At 45.2% G+C, this 19300-nt stretch overlaps 1 protein-coding gene across 1 annotated transcript in view; it reads right to left on the bottom strand.

Annotated features, from left to right (window-relative positions):
• Nucleotides 1-12628, bottom strand: part of FLT1 (fms related receptor tyrosine kinase 1) — a 106623-nt gene extending 93995 nt beyond the window's left edge. Inside the window, exon 1 of the mRNA XM_068181193.1 lies at nt 12275-12628. Coding sequence (XP_068037294.1) covers nt 12275-12332 — 58 coding nt within the window. The 5' untranslated portion in view covers nt 12333-12628. The remainder of the gene's footprint in view (nt 1-12274) is intronic.
• Nucleotides 12629-19300: the final 6672 nt, after the last annotated feature.

Raw genomic sequence — 19300 nt, 5'->3', positions numbered from 1 at the left:
TGTATGTCAGATCTGCCTCAGAGTTACTAAAATCAAAGAAAAAAATATAAGAAAACCATCTACCTTTTCACCCCATCTTGTAGGCAAAAAAGAAACCCACATATACTGGACACATATTCAAGCTTTTGCCCTTTTACACATTTTACATATATCCAAAAGACAGCACAGTATTAATAAATATTGTGTGTGGGATCTTAAGGAGTGCTTAGTGTTCATATAACTCTGCTCCCATTGACACAAGCCAGCATTTCTTCATTGATTTCAAGTAGATTTTAGACACTTAACTCCAGTAGTTAATCGTATTCACATTCAAGACTTAATGTCAGTGTATTTGGCAAGAGATACAAGACTGGTTATATATTAATTAATTTAGTTTTTCACTAACAAAAAGCTGAAGTCCTATTTCAAGCCAATATTTTTGCTTTTACAAGTATGGGACACAATGCTTTTACCAGCAAGATGCTATGCCTCGAAGAAAAATAGCTTTATTTGACATCCTATCTATTCATGGGTCATTAGCTTCCTTACGTTTTTAAATGCTTCAAAACTGATGCAGAGTACAAATGCAATAGAGTTTGACGTGTTTACCAGGAAAGAAAAAGGAAGGAGAATAGCAGGGAAATTCCTACTGTCAATATTTAGAAGCAGATTATGCCTTCTATGTACCTTCTGTGGGCATTTTACTTGACACTGTCTTTTCTGAAGGGTCATGGCTCAACAGGACACAATCACTTATCATTGTGCCTGTCACTAAGCGACCATCAGCAGCCTACCCTCACACTGACCTACATTGAAGGGTGCAGCTTCTTTTCATGTGACAACAAGAGAACTAATTAATCCTGATAACTGAGGAATCTCCTCACATGGGGAAAGGGGTGATTTTTTCGGACGCATTTTATTTGTTATGGAAGGCTTATTAGATGCATGTGAAAGTCAGTCGATGGGGTTGCTTAATCAATGAGCAAATGTTAATTTAGATTGCAAAAGTTAGCCATTCTATGTAAAGTAAGGGGAGGACAAATATTTTTTTTATGAAAGCAGAGAGTAGTCTGTGATTTTCAAGGGAAAAAAAAAAAAAAGCTTTCTTCCATTAACTTCTGCCCTGCAGAAAAAGCTGATCCTCTTCCAAATTAAGTAAAGAAAAGTATGAATTATCTGATAACCAAAAACCCCTCTGATCACAAGTCATGATAAAAAGATAAAATAAATGAACATGCATGTATTTTTCCAATATGATATGTGTCCACTTTCATAGACAAATGAGACACCATGCACACATGATGAACCTTCCACTGATTTCTGCTAAATCTTGGATTCTCTTAAAAATGATAGATTGGCTGAACTCAAAATTGGGACTATCATCTGGGTTATTATTCCCATACCAATTTTCCCAGTTTCTACTTTTAAATTTCTTTTCATACACAGAGAATTTCTGCTACCTTTGACTAAAGAAAGGAAATCCAAAAGCTAGCTTTAAGATTAAAATTTTAAAATTACAATATTAGAAGTTATTATAAATTTCCTTGGAGTTAACAGGTTTGATGACTTCCTAACATCTTTTCCATAATTTGGGGCTGTGACTGTCTTCCAGTCTTCCTGTTATCCTCAACATATTGACTAATATTTTTTTCACCTGTACAATGAGAGGTTGAGGAGAATGATCAGTTTATATTTGCAACTTCAGTATGTACAAAGAATCTGACCTTCTGGGTTTAAAGTGCCATCTGTGGGCAATAAAATTATCCATCATGAAGTAATTGTTTCAGTCACTGTTGGATTTGCACATATTTTACCCCTTGTGAAACATAACTGAGTCTTTGAGGGTTTTACCATCAAATATAATTTCCTGCTGATTCAAACGTTCAGCAAAAATGTACTTTGCAGAGGACACTCCTGCTCTAGAAGGAGAGGGCAGGTTATTTCTTAACAGGGTCTCCACCTCTCTGTGCTGCTTAAAACATCCGTCATTCAGTTCAGGTGCATCCCAGGACTTTACTCTTGCTTCTGAGCACTTCCCTATGAGTCATTCCGCTGAAGGGAATGGGAATGCCCACATGTGTACAACTAATAAGAAATTGCAGAATCCAGACAAAATGTAAAGGAGTGCAACAGTACCCACTGGGTTGACCTTCAGTGCATTTCCAGTGAAAATGAGCTGACTCTGCCTTGCAGCAGCACCTTAACCAGAGCATGGCCTCTAGCTAACCTCAAATGGAGTATATGGCTTTACTCCATTTTGTAAGGAAACCTGGGATATCAGTAGTTTTCTTTTTTCCAGAGCTATTCCTGACAAGCTATTATATTACAATTTCTTTACAAGGTTCATCAATCCATTCTGTAAGTAAATACAACTATTTTTTTGGTCAAACAGTTGTACCTACCCACAATAATTGCAATTACATCATTCCACCAATTTACTCTATAAAAAAGAAAAAGGTATATATAAAGAAGAAAAACTCATGGTCAACTCTTAAGAGCCACTTAATGTTTCAATTTACATCTGACCATATGAAGAAGTCTAGACCAAGAGGTCCTTCTAGCTTAATCAACACTGAGTCTCTTTAGCATTAATACTTATATTTATAAAGACAGAAGAACGTTTAGGAAGAGTTGTCTCAAAACTTGTATGGTGAATGGAAAAGAAAATTTTGTTTTCCTGTTCGATGTGTAACTGTCTGGCCTGGTCCTGCTACAGGACTAGAGGGAGAAGGGACCACCCTGGATAATGAAGCTTTCTGCTTCTTTGAGTGCTGGTGGCTAGGAAGAACTGCTGCTGGAAGGAGACATTCTTCTATCCCCATAGCATCAATAGCTCCCACCTCATCTGTCACCTGGGTTTCTGATGCTCAGGTACAGGCAAAGAAGTCAGCACAGCCTGGTTCCTGCTCCTAGGGTTAAAAGCACCCTCTCCATTGCCTGTACTTAGAAACAGGCTCCAGAAAAGACCTACAGTGCCAAACCATGAGCCACCCTGAGAATCAAAGTGGTATCTCCAGGTCTTTCAGATGCTATGTAAGTCCCCATTCTAAAGGAAATCTCACAGTCATCTAATTTCACAGCATTTCTCTGAAGTAAATCCAAACTTCACACCTGAAGCCTGCAGAAGAGAAACTAGGGCAGCCTAACTGTGAGAGAGCAAGGAGGTGTGACTTTGTCCCAGGCTGACATTGACAATGGTCCAGATGAGCAAACTCATGATCTGAAGCAGCAAAATGTAACCACTATTTCTACTGAAGCAGAAATCTGCATTCCAATTAAGTGCCATGGGAATTTACAAGTGTTAATAGATACAGGTCCCTGGACTCAGAGGTAGTTTTGTATTTGTTTCCTCTTGGTTCCTGTGCAAAGAGAGGCACCATGTGTGCTGGTACACAGCTAGCAGATAGAAACCCACTCTAGAAGCAACAGCTCAAGCTGTATCACTCCTTAACAGAGCCATCACTTGCACATATCCCTGTGGTGACTAAAACCTTCCTTCTTTTGCATTCAAGACCAAGAAAATTATTGGATGTTATTTACTTACTACATATACAGAGAGACACTAAAATTACCAGTTCATTGGTTCATCCCTTTCAGGTCCAAAGGAGACATTCCATTAATCTAATGTGATGTTTTGCAACACATGCCAAGTGATTTCTGGATCAAAGGCTAATGTTTCATCAATCTCAATTATAATGTAAGAATTTAAAGTACAATTAGGACATAAGAGTCAGCCAAAAAAATAAAATAGGTTAGTGGACTGCAAAGCTGGGATGCTTTATAATACACACCACAGTAGAGTCTGAATAGCATAAGGTTGGTAACAGTAGACTAAATGATCTCCGGGCAGACTAAAATCCTTGTCCATGACTCTGTGCTGTGGAATTAAAATCAGTCAGTAGGGAAAATGAATGTGCAACTGTCCAAAACAGGCCTTCATAGGCATAGAAAGGTATTTGAACAAGTGTGTCCCTTCCTTTTTAGTTCTAGATCTCAGAGCAAGTTATAATTTATTTATTCTCTATGCATTTGCTGTTCCTAGCTGACTATACAAACTGATGTAAGACTAAATGTTATAGAGCCAAAGCAAAACATCCAGTTGCTAAAAATAATGCAATAGTTCTGTTCTTCATTAACACTTGTGAGCAGTAGACACTGTCATGCCAATATAGCAAATAGCTGCAAATGTAAACAAATATATATTTCCCCAATAACCGCCAAATGTTTTGTCAACATTTGCCCTAGTTAGGTCAGGTTGGTTTTATAGACATTTGTGGTGAATTCTTTCTAACAAAGAGTGGGGAAGGGTTGTTCATTTAAAAATTTAGATGTAGCAATTAAACAAACTGAAACCTCAGCCATTTATTTGTCATAAATCTCATTCCAGTTACTACCAATTGAAATTATTGACATTTCCATCATACCTGGGCAACCAAGGCTATGCAGTTCCATGTTTTGTGCCCCATAAGACCCACTTGAAGGCCCTTGCTTCACCAGCTCATCATAAGTTTGTGCCTTGTTTGCCCTAAACTCACCAGGTAACTTCCATGCACGAGCATAGGAACTTTATATAATACCAATGAAATATAAATTTCAATATTTAATGAACAAAGATCTGAGAGAAAAATAATTTTGGTTTCCTGTTGTATCCATCAAATTTAACTATCTCTAGAAATACAGGATCTGAAATGAGCATCTTGGCCAATATCTAGCCTAACGAAAGTGCTCATTTCATCAATATATAAGGAGGACATATTTACAGAGAAGAAGTAAAACCAGCCATAAGTGCAAACCTTTTCTTTCCCACTGAGGACATGGAATTGAAAATGGATATCCAAATGCACAGTCTGACACCTCCATTATGAATTCTTGTGGGACCACTTTGGTAAACCACACCCAGAAGGCAAAAGACACACATACATGCGATGTGCATTGAGACAAGAAGAGAAATACCACAGTTGTGTCCACCTTAGTCTGGTCTTCACTCCAACGGAGTAAATGCCCAGCTTAAAAACAAAACAGGTCAGCTGAGGCTGGTAACACCAGAGCTAGCCTATAGCAATGCTTTCACTACCACATTTGGCACAAATCCACATGGCTCTCATACCCCTCCCCACCTTGGTGTGCATGGCGTCCTGGCCCCTGCATGGAGATCCTGCTCAGGCCATTCAGATGAGAAGTGGTTGTGACTCCATCATCTGCCCAGCCAAAGGGATGCCATGTCATCAGCCAGCAGCACTCACCCAGGAGTGCTGTTTCGTGCCTCCACTCACGATCCAGCCTGTGCTGCTCACACAGCGTAGAGAGCCCCATCCAGACTATGCCTGTGAGTCATTAGATCTACCTACTGACATGTGTCAGCAACCATGGTGCCTCTGCTTTAATTCCACCGTGACAGATCCTAGCACATAATGAGCAGTTCAATACTCTTCAGAAAAGTTTTTCCCATGTTATAAAGAGAAAGCAATTACGCTAACATTGACACAAACACAATTTAGAATTCCTAGGCATTTAGAGTAAAGGTGTAGATTTTCTTGGCCAAACTAAATTTCTTCACCAGTGTGACACTTAAAATTTGTAACAGACTACCTGGCAGGACAAGTGAAAACAATATAATAAGACTGAATTGGAAGACTTTCATAAAGACAGGCAAACTGCCTACCTGCCAGTAATCTACATGCTCAGCCAGCAACACAGGCTTGTCAAATTCATCTGAGGCTGTAGTAATCACTAAGCTGTAAGCACAGAAACAAATTAGGAACTATTAAAAGAAAATGTAAAGCAAAGTTGAAGGAGTTACACTTTGCTGAAGGCTGCTGGTTATTATTTCCATTGTTACAGCTGAACTGTCCTGTAATGCTCCAGGACAAAAAGAAAAGTCAGGAACCAACTTTCCATCCACCCCACTTAAACCTATAAAGCAGAGCGATAAGTAAAGCCCCTGGGTTTAAAACAAGAGCAAGTAAATAATGCAGCACAACAATTTAAAATAGAGAGGTGAGAAGAACTGGAATGGTCTGCACAGAGGAGTCCCTTGCAGTGGCTTAGGAGCAAAATCCACTTTGCTGTTAAATGACATCTAAAGCACCCAGTCTAAGGAGGTAGATGCACATGCAGAAATCTTCTGGCAAGATTGCTTATGGCTCAATTAAACTGGGAAATGACAATTATTCATGCTTACAAAATAGATTAGGATGATTGTCAATTGCAGCACTGCGTGAGACAAAGAAAGGTGCCCCAAACACTTGCAGCACAACAGAACAAAAAAGTTCTGTCTTATATAGTTTAATGTGATTTATTTCCACTATGTAATATCCACTTGCATAAACATAGACAACAACTAAATTTTACTTTCCTTGACACTCAATCCCATGGTTTCTTATGAAATACTATTTAATTTTAGATCATACTACCAAAGAAAAAAAAATCCCCTCTTAAGAATTTTATCAGATAACTGCTTCCTGCAAGGCTTCATGAACCTTTCCTGAAGATGAGATGCGGGACACCACTAAAGACATGACATGAAGCTAAAAAAGCTCTTGTCTGATCCAGGATGGCAACTCTCATGCTTCTATTAACATTAGTCTATGGTGATCCTGATGAGAGGTTTTTCCATAGAGGAATGACAATGGGAACAAAAGGGGTGAATTCCTTCACTCTGTGTCAAGGAAGAATCCCACAGGAAGGACGCTTAAGTGAGCTATGTGAAATTGTGAAATTCCTCTCATGAAATACCCTCACACTCATCCCTTTTTGCGCCCCACGCACTAAGCAGGGGGTCTGTTCCCAGAGCATAGGCTTCCTGAGAGAACATCTGAGGACCAGAGACATCTGCTCAAAGCTCCCTGGCTCTCAAGGACCACTGTGCCCAGCCTGCTTCACCCACTTCCAGCCATGGAGTGGGAATAATGGCACCACATAGCCACAGCATCTTCAACCCACTGAAATCCTAGAAGCAACTACCCTCTAACCCCTTGCCCATCCTTCAGCTGCTCCAACAGCAAAGACAACCTTGTCTCAAGGCCATAACTCCAAAAGAAGGAATACAACTTAAAAATAAGTTGTATTGCTCAAATGCTTAGTGCCACATACCAGTGACTGCTGGAAAAGCAGCCCCACCACCCAGAAAAGTCATGCCAGGAGAAATCGGTGTCAACAACATCTCACTGAATTATGCTCTAGATATGTTACAGGGGTGACTTAACATTGTGGACATGGATTTCTGTAATGAAAAATCAACTGTGATTTGAGGGAAAAACAACAGAGAGTGTAAAACCAGCTCACCATGAACATGAATCTTTTGCTTCAGCATTAACACAAGACAAACCAAAGTCTGAGAAAGATGATTAATGAATCTATTAACTATTGTGCAAACATCTGTAATGGTCTTGAATACACTGATGCACCACAAGATAAATCATCCTCCTCTTCATCTTTAGTCTGGTACATCTCCATTCACTGTGCCACACAAAAAACACCCCAAATGCAAACATGTCTTAATGCAGAAGAAACAGTCCACATTCCCTGTCCAAATTTCTCCATGCATCTCAATGGCTCAAGACTTAAGTTTCAGACAAAAGTACCTCTGAAATCTATAGTTTCAAATATCTTTGCCCTCATTGTTGGTTTCTCAATCTGTTAGCATTTTGCTTAGTTCCATCATGAGCTCATTCTGCTGGTCACAAAGGCATGATATTATGCCATGCCTGGCTCTTTAGAGAGCACTAATGACTGCATTTTCACTTTCCAACTCCTGCTTGCAGCACAGTTCTTTCTTTTAAGCATCAGGATTTATGCAGTACTGATCTCCAACCATAGGAGAATGAAACTGAAATTCTGCATCTCAGTAAGAGAAAACTGTGTGGGCGCCTCCCTGACAATCACGGGATCAATTTTAGGATAAGCAATTCCCCTTGATGCATCAAGAAATCAGACCATTTCCAGCTGAGGATGCTTGGGAAAGGTTGCTTCCCAGTTGCAGGAATATATGCAGTGAGGATGCATCACAAGGGCTAAGAGAGAAGAGCCTGGTTCTGTCTGTGGGTAGAATTCATGCACAAAAATGTAGAGAAATTTTCTCTACATTCTCACAAATATTGATAGAGGGGGAAAAAAAGAGACTACTGGGGACAGGGATGAGATCTAAAGATGAAGCATGTCATTGGAGGGAGCAGTTTGCTCCTTGAAGGTCTCACACCAACAGGAGAGACTTGTCTCCAAGAGTAGAGGTGACTGTGATTGGGCATTTCATGCAAAACCTACTCTTGCAGCAGTCTTGCTTTCCATTCCCTCTGGGCCTACAGCAGGAAGTCTCAAACCCTGACTCTGGAGGATTCAAAGGAACAGTTTTGCTGCTGAAGTCCCACCACAGCCCCTCTGGACACAGATTTCTGAAACACCGAACCTTAACCCTCATCTGTTTTTGCCGAGATTCTTCCTTTCCCAATCTCAGTCGGACATGAAAACTAGCAAGCTGATAAACAGTGTGCTGGGAGTTTCCAAACCACATTAAAGTGTAAGGACTTATCAACTGTCCTGCAAATCTGGACAATTTCCTTTTGTCCTATACACCCACACAATGTAGGTGTGGGAAGGCTACTGGTTTCAGTCTTTGAAACATCTGACAAAAAATAGACAGCTTGTTTGTTATTGTTTGGATGTAAAAACTAAACCCAAACACCACCAAAAAGCCTCTCAAATCTCCTCAAAGGCAAAGTTTTAGGGTTCTAAATATATTGGGTGCTTCTGGATATGAAGATCTTTACTACAGCACATCCCAAGTCCTGATTTCATCCAACACAAAGTGTAATCCAGAAGATGCTACCCAGCCCAAAGGAGTTGCACCAGATTTAAAGCATCTGTAAGATAATGAAATCTACCTTTGTGTGGAGCACATGGGCAAAACATCTGTCTGGTAAAACATCAGTTAGCTGTGTAAGTGATTTTCTTTAACTACATTAGAAAGTTTGATGCTTTAACCCCATATACACCATACATTTTTTTTTAATCTCTGTTATATTACAGATCCTAACTCTTCTCCTTTATGTGAATACAGTTCAGATTTTTTTAGGGAGCCCTGTTTCTATGAAGAAGTGGGAAAGCCAGTTTTTCTCAACTTTGTTAATATCTCCAGCCCTTGTCCCAAATCAGACCATTCCATCTGTGTCATTGCTTCAGCAAGTACTCAAATCAAATTGAAACCTTAATATATGAACTTCCATCTGAACAGCACTTTCAGAGAAGTCAGGTTAGTCATTGCAAGAAATTAACCTCAGCACTGATTAGATTTGACCTGGAATTTCTTCCTTCACTTTTTCCATCTGGCCGTGAAGTTGAAAAGTCCATTGGGGATTCTGATGTTCTAGTTGCAACTGAAATAACTGAGATCATATAGTGCTGTTCACAGATAAGACTGTAGTAGAGTATACCACCTTCTAACTGCAAATTGTGAGACTCCACTTCTGTGTGGAAAGCTGGAAATAAAGCTAAGCCACCAGTTTATGTTTCTGGAAACATGGTGCATATGCCCTGATCCAGGCTGCAGAGTCTGATATTTCCAGGGTTCAAACATAGTCCTTCACAATCCCAAATGCTAGTGATTAAAATGATAACAATACTATAGTAATAATTATAATTATGGTAATAAAGTTGAGGACTGGGAGATTGAACTGAATGTAGAAACCACATATTCATGTTGACTGTTATGTGTATAATCATTAGCAAGCATATGCAATACAATTTGTGGAATAAATAATTATAAGATATAAAGAAAACATATGTGAATTCTATGCAAAACCCAGGAAAAAAGTATTGTTTTTTCCCAAGTTAACAAAATATGTGTGTGCACAAGAGACCTGAAGTGCCTAACACTCACATGACAAATGAATTTAATTTTCTTCATCTCATTTTTCAAATGGGTACTCTCAAAGCCTGTAGGCTGCATGGTGCTTTGGGTAATTTTAAATTATTAAGTAGACTTATATGGGCTGAAAGACCTCCTTCTGTCTCCTCCTTGTGGAGGTCTCTTTAGGTTCTTTCTGAACCACTGAATGTTTCTGAAACTCTCCCCTAGAACCTGTCAGTAAATGGAAGCTCAGCAGGCACCTGCAGAGATTGAATTACAAGAGGGGACCAGTGATTAATTGAATTTCATCAAGAGCACTGGTAATGGAAAGTGCTGGGCAGCCTGAGTAAGAAATGTAGGTAAATAAGCAATGAAGGAGGATGAAATGGGAGGAAAAGCACAAAGAGATGTATGGTACAAAACATCCCACCACTTTAAGAATAACTTTCAAACTTTCCATGCAAATGCAACTATGGAGAGTTCTGCCAGTGGTCCAGAAGAAGCATGATCAACCTATTTGAGATGTCCAAACAAAGCTGAGCAAGAATGCTTTTCTAGAAAACAAACAAAAAACCCAAGAAAGCCAATGAGTCTGAAAACATCTAAATTCTGATTTGAGCACAATCTCTTGTACACAGGGAAGATATGAACTTCCAGAAAAATGGTTGTAAGGGCACCCAGCCAAACTAGAGAAGAAACCTACAGCACCTGAGCCAGCCATTGGGATGTTTGTCCCCAGTACCCAGAGCCCCTGGTTGTCCCCTAAGCAAGCCACTGGGATTTTCCCACTGGGATTGGTCTAGGGTGCACATGAACAGGAAGGTGAACCAGGGTCTTTCTCACCGCCCCTGGCTCAGAGAGTCCACCCTCTCCCTGGGCAGTGGGCTTGCCATGATCTGCACAATGGAAAACCTTTCCGACAGGAAGGAGGAAGCCAGTCCCCTAGCGGAGCTGGTCACTGCAGGAGCCCATGCAGGAGCAGGACGCCGAAGTTCAGACTCAAGCTGTGAAGGAAGCCTGGCAAGAATCTGAATCCACATTTCCTGTATCCAGGGTGGGTGTCGAATGCCTGTGCCTATTTCATCTTGGGCATAAGAACCTCCTAGGCAGAGACAAATAATGTGGGGAAATTACCACTTTCCTGGGGAAAAGAAAAAGGGAAAAAAGTAGAATACCTATATATCTGTATCAAAGTTGATGAATCAGCGCTTCCCGAGCAGGAAAACGTCTCGTAGGAGCGGCCCCGCCAGCACTCCTCCCGGGCAGCCTCAGGCAGCGGGACGGCTCCCGTGGGCTCAGCGGCGCGGAGCACACCAAGCCCCCGGCCACTCGCGAGGGGCAGCGTGGCCGGGTGGGCGCGCCGCTGACCGCAGGAACGCTGGCCTCGACGGCTGTCCCGCGGGGAGCTCGGCTTTTCGCTTCCCCAGCCGGGGTTTGTTCTCGCTCCCTGCCGGCCGCCGGCCCCTTTCTGCCGAGCGCCGTCCCCGCGGGAGCGACCCGCGGCCGTGCGCGCTGCCCCGGGGCGGGACATGCGGAGCCCGTGCGCGGACAGGCTGCGGGAGCGCCGATCCGCCCCTCTCCGCGGGGCATCCCCGCAGGTCACCGGCCCTGCCGAGCGACGAGCCCACACGGGACCGGCCTTTGCCCGGCCACGACACACCCCTGCTCTCAGGTGACCAGCCACACAACGCTGGGACGCACTGACCACCGCGGCGCTCCGGCCCACGGGGACTGGCTCTTGGCTCAAAGCACAATAAAATTCATTTAAGAACATCAAATCTGCAATGATCCATCCCCATCAATGCGGGATGCAGGCACCGGAGAGCAGCTCCATCCCACTCTCGTGTAAGACCCGGCAGGCAGCCCCGCAGGGAGCGCCACGGGTGTTCCGCCGAACTGCTCGGGCGGGAGGCAGCAGGACCTCGATTTTTGCGAAGAAAAGGTACAACTTTGCCGCTTCACGGGCAGAGCTGGGACACTTGAAAACAAAGTGCGGAGGAAAGAAGCGTGCCCTGCAGCCAAGACATGCTCTCGTTCCGTGATGCACCGGTTCGGACAACTCCCGATGATGTACGGCGGTGCCCTGTGCCCGGGAGAGGCTGTCAGGCTGGCCTCCACGCCACCACTGCCTTGCTGGAGGAGGAGAGGCACCACGCACCGCCGGGCCGTCCGGGGAGCTGCTCCCCGGGCACGCCGATGGGGATCCGGAGCATAACGACAGCTCGGGGATGCGGCGTTTCTCCGCTCCCTGGAAACAGGGATCACTTCCCCGGCCCTGCTCAGAGGAGTAGGGCGAAGGAGAGGCAGGTGCCTGCCGGCTCCAGCCGACAAGCGGGGTGTGGCGGGACCGGTCAGGGGCGCGGGAGGCGCAGCCGACGAAGCACATCACTAGGGGCCCGTCGCGGAGAGCTCGGGGTCTGACTGGGGCAGCGCGTACCAGCGGTCCCTTACCTGCGAGCAGGAGGGCGGCTCCAAGCAGCACGGTCCCTGAGAGCAGCTGGCGGGGCATGGTCCAGCCTGCGGGAACGCAGGGCTTTTTCCCTGCCGACAGCAGCGAGGCAGGGGTAGAGGCGCCGGCTGGGCTCCGACGGGCTCTCCTCGGTGCCGGGCGCTTCCCGCGGTGGAGGAGATAACGGCAAAGCGAGGCGCGGAATCCGCATCCAGCAGCCCCCGAGTCCTACCCGCCCGCCCCGGCCCGACCTGCGGAAACGGAGTATCCGCTGCGGGCCGCCCTGCCAGCTTCACCTCCCGCGGGCATCAGATACCCGCCAGCCCCAGCCTCGCTGATTTATAACTTCTCCACCCCTCGCCGCGCACCCCTCCGCCCCCCCGCCCACATCCTCCGCCGGGAGCACGCCCTCCCCGGGACGCGTACCCCGCCCGCTCGCCCGCCCGCCCGCCCGCCCGTCGGTGTCGCTGCCCCGCGAGTCTCCCAGTCCCGGACAGCCCCGGCCCCCAGGGAGCCCGGCCGTGCCGTCCTGCCGGAGCCCGGCTCTGGACTGCTTCCAGCCGCCGCGGCCGCAGCGCTGCCGGGGCGGGCAGCGGGACTCGTCGCTCGCATGTCGCCGGGCTCCTCTAGGCAGGGGATGAAGCGGATTTGCGATTCCTGGATGAAATGCTGAGCGGTGGGGTCCCGATGTTGCGGAGACCCTCTCCTGCTCCGCAGGAAAACTTCGACAGCGCCACGTCCCGCCACCGGCTGCCGAGCCGGGTGCCAGATCGGGCGGGGGCCATTTACAGCTGTTTCCCGTCTGCCCGGCGCGATGCTCGGAGTGCCCAAAGCGCTGCCCGTGCCCCAGGAGCCCGAGACTCTTCTTCACACCTTCCTTGGGGAGAGGGAGCCGCGGGGCAGACCGCTCTGTGCGGGGCCTGACCCAGACCACCACGGGTCCCCAGCCAGCAGCACTGAGAACGCTCAGAGCAGGGAAGCCAGGAAGGGGCAGCACTGGCTAAGGATGCTTAGGGAGTCTGCCCTGCCAGCTCCCCTGCTGGCCTTCACTGAGTCTGTAACATCCAGGGCAGCGCTGGAAATATATTTCTTCCCCCACCCATGCACATACCACGTTTCCCATACATGTTTTATTTCGTGAAAGATCAGCAGAGAGCCCATGACAGCAAAACTCAAGGCCTATGTTTCCACTTTTTCCCTGTGTAGCCAGAAGAAAGGCTGTTGCATGAGTCATGTCTTCAGTTTGACCCACTGTAGCCCTTTCTATATTTTCATACTATGAAATAAGTCACAAGAATGTCTGCATGGGGCAGGTAAATGTGATCATCCCCCTTTTACAGAGAAGGAAATGGAGGCGCATAGAGAGGTTAGGCAGCTAGTCCAAGGTCATAGGAAGCTGGTGACAGAAGACACAAATAGAACTCAGACCTCCCATGTCCCACCAGACCATCCTGTGCAAGAAAAAAAATAAGAAGTTGATGTTGTTTTTAACTTGAGAACTGTTTAAAGTTTAAAGTCTGTAAGAATATTTCCTGCACGTGTCTGTTTGACTCCTGTTCATAAATTACACCCTAAGCTACAAATTTAAGTCTGTATTTTCCAATCTTCCTGCCCCCAGCTGAGACCTTGAAAATAAAATAGCTAAGGATACCTTTCCCTCAGCTGCTCACACCATGGGGGGAAGAACCCAGAGGTTTCTTTCCCGAAGAGGATGACTCACACAAAGTCACCTCCTCCACTGGAGAGGATAGCAGCTGGGAAAACAGTCAGCCAGGGAGGACAGGCCAACAAGAACTAGGACACTGAGCATCCTGACAGCTTAGACCCCCTAGGAACAAGGGCTCCCCTGTGGAAGGACCTCAGGGAACAGTTTGTGCCTGCCTTTGGCCAACCCAGTGCTGAGTACGTGCTGAGTCTTACATGATGTGAACCCAATCGCAAGCTCAGCAGCCATGCCACACCAGTTCCTCCCCATCTTCTTCACACCTCCTACATCACAGCTGCATTCAGTCATGGCCCTCCAAAGACCACATTTCTTTGGCAAGCCATAGCTTCTTCCTTCTCCAACAGATGTCATCAGCTCATGATCCACTAAAGTAATCAGGGAGGCCAAACCTGAAGATCTGCTCCCAATCTCTTTTCACTCTTTTATATGTTAAGGTCAGGGAGAGATGGGATGTGGAATGGAAAGACCCTAGCAGAGAGATATGGGGAAGAAAGAAGAAGCAGATATTCCCATAAAGCAGAAGGAAGGTATAGTAGGAAGCTTGTGCCTGGAACTGGACAGTCTAAACACATACATTGGAACATCTGGACAGAAGGAAAATGCATATGTGAAGGGGAGGGCTGCATGGAATGTACTCGACTTTTTTTTTTGTTTTGTTTTTTTTTTGTTTTGTATGTGTGTGTGTGTGTGTGTGTGTGTACTACTACCACGCAATTTGCAACACCCAGTAGGATGTAAACTACCATTGAAGAGTAGTTTAGATGCTGTGGCTGGACAAACAGTAAGGAAACAGCCATAGGTCTGTCCAAGGCAAAAGTCTGTCCTGCAGGCAATATGATCTCTTCATACCAGAATCTTAGACCTTGGTTAGATCCTAAGTAGTGGGTGGCATATGTGAGGCCAAATTTATCATTGGCATTCAACCATTACTCACTGAGGCAAACAGCTCTGGTACAAGCTCATCTCACAGCAGAGCAGGGGATCATGGAGAATAGGGCGAGTTTCTAGAACCAGGGGAAACCCAAGAGAGGCTCACATGGAACCGGCAGCTTGCACAAGAGGCTGACTCAACATGAGACAGAGCCAGGAGCCCCCTGGGGAGCACAAGCATGAATCTGGAGACATCCCACTCAGCTGGAAGCTGGCTAATGTCCTAGGCTTCAAGGAGGGCAAGAAGGATGACCCTGATAACTGCAGGTCTGTCAGGTTCTGCTGGAGAGCAGCGCCACAGAAAATGTTAGTGGCAAGCTGAATGTAAGTCTGCAGTGTGACTCATATTAGTGACTCTACCAGTGAGTCCTGGTGGCCAGGAGGTCAAACACATCCTGGGAGGGTGTCAGGCACAGCATCACCAGCTGACCTAGTGGGATTGTCCCACTCTGCTCTGCACTGTCATGCCTCACCTCAAGTGCTGTGGGCAGTTTTGGGTGACAATATAAGAAGGACATCAAACTATTACAATATGTCCAGAGGAATGGGACCAAGATTGTGAATGGCCTCAAGAGCAAGACTTAGGGAGAGGAGCTCAAGTGACTTGTTTGTTCAGCCTAGAGTAGGGGAGAGTGGGGGGAGACTTCATAGTGGTCTACAGCTTCCTTATAAGGTGAAGAGGAGGGCAGGAGCTTTTATCTTCTTGCTGGTAACCAATAATAGGCCCCATGGGAACACCACAAAGCTGTGTCAGGGGAGGTTTAGGTTGCACATTAGGAAAAGATTTTTCACCCAGAGTGTGACAGGGCACTGAAACAGCTTCCCCACCACACCAAGCCTGCCAGAGTTCAAGTGTTTGGACAATGTTCTCAGGCATATGGTGTGATTCTTGGGACGTCCTGTGCAGGGCCAGGAGATGGACTTGATGATTCTTGTGGGTCCCTTCCAACTCAGAATATTCTATGACTTTATGTTTCTATGAATAATGGATACGTAACAGTTGTTATGTTGCCTTCAACTCTGAAATGTGGGAATTTTCATTTTTCTAGCATTTGTTAAAAATACTATTACTAAATACTAGGAAAGAAATCAGCCAAATTTAGCAGCTGAGAGTAAGCCCTCTGAAATATATCAGGCAAACATTTTGCAAGACTGATCATCTGCTCAATCTCCAGCATTACAGAAGCTGAAAAAGAGAGAGGAGAAACAGCCTTCACAGTAGACAACATTTGTTTTCAGTGTTCACTTGCAGCCCAGAAGTATCTTGTATAGCTGAATTTTACTCTGCTCTGCAGGAAGATCAGAGTAGAGATTTTGCTTGAACAACCCCCACATCTGACCCTAAATTCATCAAGTTGTCAGGCAGCAAAAGCACAAACTCTCCCATTTGCATCCCTTGCCTATCCCTGGCCAGCCAGACTCATTGGAACCACATAGAAAATGAGCAATGTGAAATCTAATTGAGAAGGTGGGTAATCAAGGCTCTCAGACCTTAGGTCCATGTTGAGCAGCAGACTACCATGACAAAGGAACAGAGACATCATCCTGAGCATATTGGATTTTTCATGGCTGAATACTCAGCCAGCTGAATACTCATTGCCTCTTGTCTGCTCTCTGTCTCCTGCATGTCTGGCTTCAGGAGTTAGATGGAGTGGCAACACCCCTATGGATATGACTTAGTCAAGTCACTGGGACACACTCTGAGGTTGTGGCTTCTACTTCCCAATGGACACAGGACACTTTGAACATCCTTGGTTAAGGCTTTAGCCAAGTCTTCTGGGAAGAATTGCTTGGACAGTTCCTGTGGACCTGGCAAAAATAAAGAGCCTGGAAAATCTCATTCACACCAGAAGTTTATATCCTGCCAACATGACCCAACTCTTTCTAGTCATGGCAACAATTCCTTATTTGCACCAATACTCAGAATAATGTCTTGGGGCATTGATTCCGATGTTCAGAGCATTATACAAAAGGTCATCACCAGCACCTGCAACAGCAGGTGCCTGCCCACATAAGAAGACTGCATGGGTCAAAGTTACAGCTGAGGGACCTCATGACGTGTGTTGTAGTCACAGCAGAGATAGACACCTCACAGGAACAGACTAGACTGTCTCTGAGATGGTCCCAATCTCTTGCTGCAGGGAGAGAAGGAAAGATGTCCAAGCAGAGCAGACTGGATTTCCCTCTGCAGATCTTCTGTAGAATCTGCATTTGCCAACTTAATTTGACTGGATGCTTCCAGGATTGAAAATTTAATCAAAGCAATATTTCAGTTGATCAGCTGAAAACATTAGCATTTTTGCAGAACCAGTGTGAAAGGTTCCAGTGCTCCCTGTCTACCATACTCCATCCCCATAGTCCCTTGTCAGTTCCACTGGCAGAGCTGTTTCTGAGGCTTTGAACTGTTTCTGGGATTCAATTTAAAACAGTTTGGTGAAACAATCCAGCATGTAACTTGTTTACTTTCTATGGAGAGTCACTTATGAGGCGGGTCATTTTACTGGTAGAGCTTACAGCAAGCACATCCATACAATGGGAGACGCAGTGAACTGTGAGGACTAGAAGAGTATTGGTGATTTCTGTATTGATTTAACTACTGGGGAGACTGTAACCTGGAGCAAGAGGTGAGGTGAGATGGACTAGTCTATGCAAGACCTTCCTCTGACTCTCTTTTCCTCTCTCTTTTCAATTATGTGTTTCCCATCACCATTATGTTGACATCCTCTGGCAGGAACAGAGATCAAGAAGCACCCTATCAAGGAAATCCTATTTACCATCATCATTATCCTTAGTTTTCTCAAGGACTGCGGGAATTGGAAGTTGAGACCTCTTCTCTGTACTACGGTGTTTGCTGGGACATCAATTTATACCCTGCTCCCTGGGCACATGCATAGGTAAATGTGTGCAGAAGTGTAAACTACAGCTGGTGGTGTTTTTCCTCAGTAAGGCTGAGCTTTACCTTATGTTGTATAGACTCTTGACTTTGTACCCAGTTCACCTGCAACACACTTGGGTTCATTTCTGAGGGCAGGCAAAGCAAGAAGCTGTCTAACCATAACAAGAAAGTAGAGGCAATGGGAGCAAGTAATTTGATGCTGCTCATTTTTTATTTTAGTTAGTTAACTGTCATATGCAATTAATTAGGTTACCTGGTATTTTATTGGGAAGTATGGAATACTTGGGCCCGTAGAGTATCCCTCTTCCAGGATTTGCAGTGGCTGGATCTCAGCTGGTCCAGTACAAGGTCACTGCCTGCACTGGCAGTAGGTCAGAGAAAGCCAGAGGAAAGAGTCTGCCCTTCCTGTTCCTTGGGAGCTGCTTTGAAACTGAAGCCACACCGCTGATCCCTGTTTATGCTGCACCACAGCTCATACAGGTATGTCTGTGCCCAGTCTTGTACCACTACTGTGGCCCTACTGGGCAATTACGAGACATGGTCTGACTCTGATCACTGTCTCTGGACCCGATCCTGACCCAAACTTGTCATTCCACATTCTGGCTCCTTGCTGGTTTAACAACTGCTCTTGCTTGCCTGTTTTACTGCCTTGGCTCACTTGAGAATCAGTGTGCCCCCACTGGTCTCTGGCACATCCAACATGATTTTGGCTCTGCCCACATCTCCACTTCTGGTCAGGATCATACAGCAGAAAACCAGTGATTTTAACACCCTACTAAAAGCAAAATCTACTGCAATGCACATTTTCTTACAAGATACTACACAACTGGTTTTATGTGTGCATCCAGCAATATTTTACTGAACAGGAAAAAGAAGAATGGAACAAGATTTTTTTTGACCCTGGAAAACACAAGTACAACAGAAGGATGCTAGTAAGCATTTCCACTATATGCTGGACCCCATTCACATGCACTCACACCTGCATCAATATGGGAGTGACCTACTTTCAGCATAGCAGGGTTAGTGTGGTGGTGATTAAGCTCTTGGCTTAATCTCCCAGGCATCCAAAATTTAGTTCCCAACCATTTCTTCTTCTCTTTATACAAGAGGATATATATATTCCTTTCCTGGAGCCATAAGTGCATGAATATACCAGGATAAGCATTTAAAAAGAGTCAAGACCACATGAAAGGATCGACAGCATATCCTCCCTGTGGCACTGGGCCAAGGTCACTGCCTTTCAGTGGGAAACACAACCAGAAGGTCAGCAAAAGAACCACAGAACCAAACCAAAACACGTCAAAAAGGGAAAACTACCCAAGAAAATATTGGGCCATGAAAAGAAAACCAAACTTACAACGAAGAGCTCTTTTCCTCTTACCACCCCAAGCACAAACCCCCAGAGGTTTAGTGTTTCCCTCACCGTAACACAAACCAGGCCTCCGTGCTGGGAGCCCATGCAGCTGCTGCTCCAGA

Source organism: Anomalospiza imberbis, chromosome 2, assembly GCF_031753505.1.
Source record: "Anomalospiza imberbis isolate Cuckoo-Finch-1a 21T00152 chromosome 2, ASM3175350v1, whole genome shotgun sequence".
Classification (NCBI taxonomy): domain Eukaryota; kingdom Metazoa; phylum Chordata; class Aves; order Passeriformes; family Viduidae; genus Anomalospiza; species Anomalospiza imberbis.
This window is presented reverse-complemented; position numbering and strand designations above follow the sequence as displayed.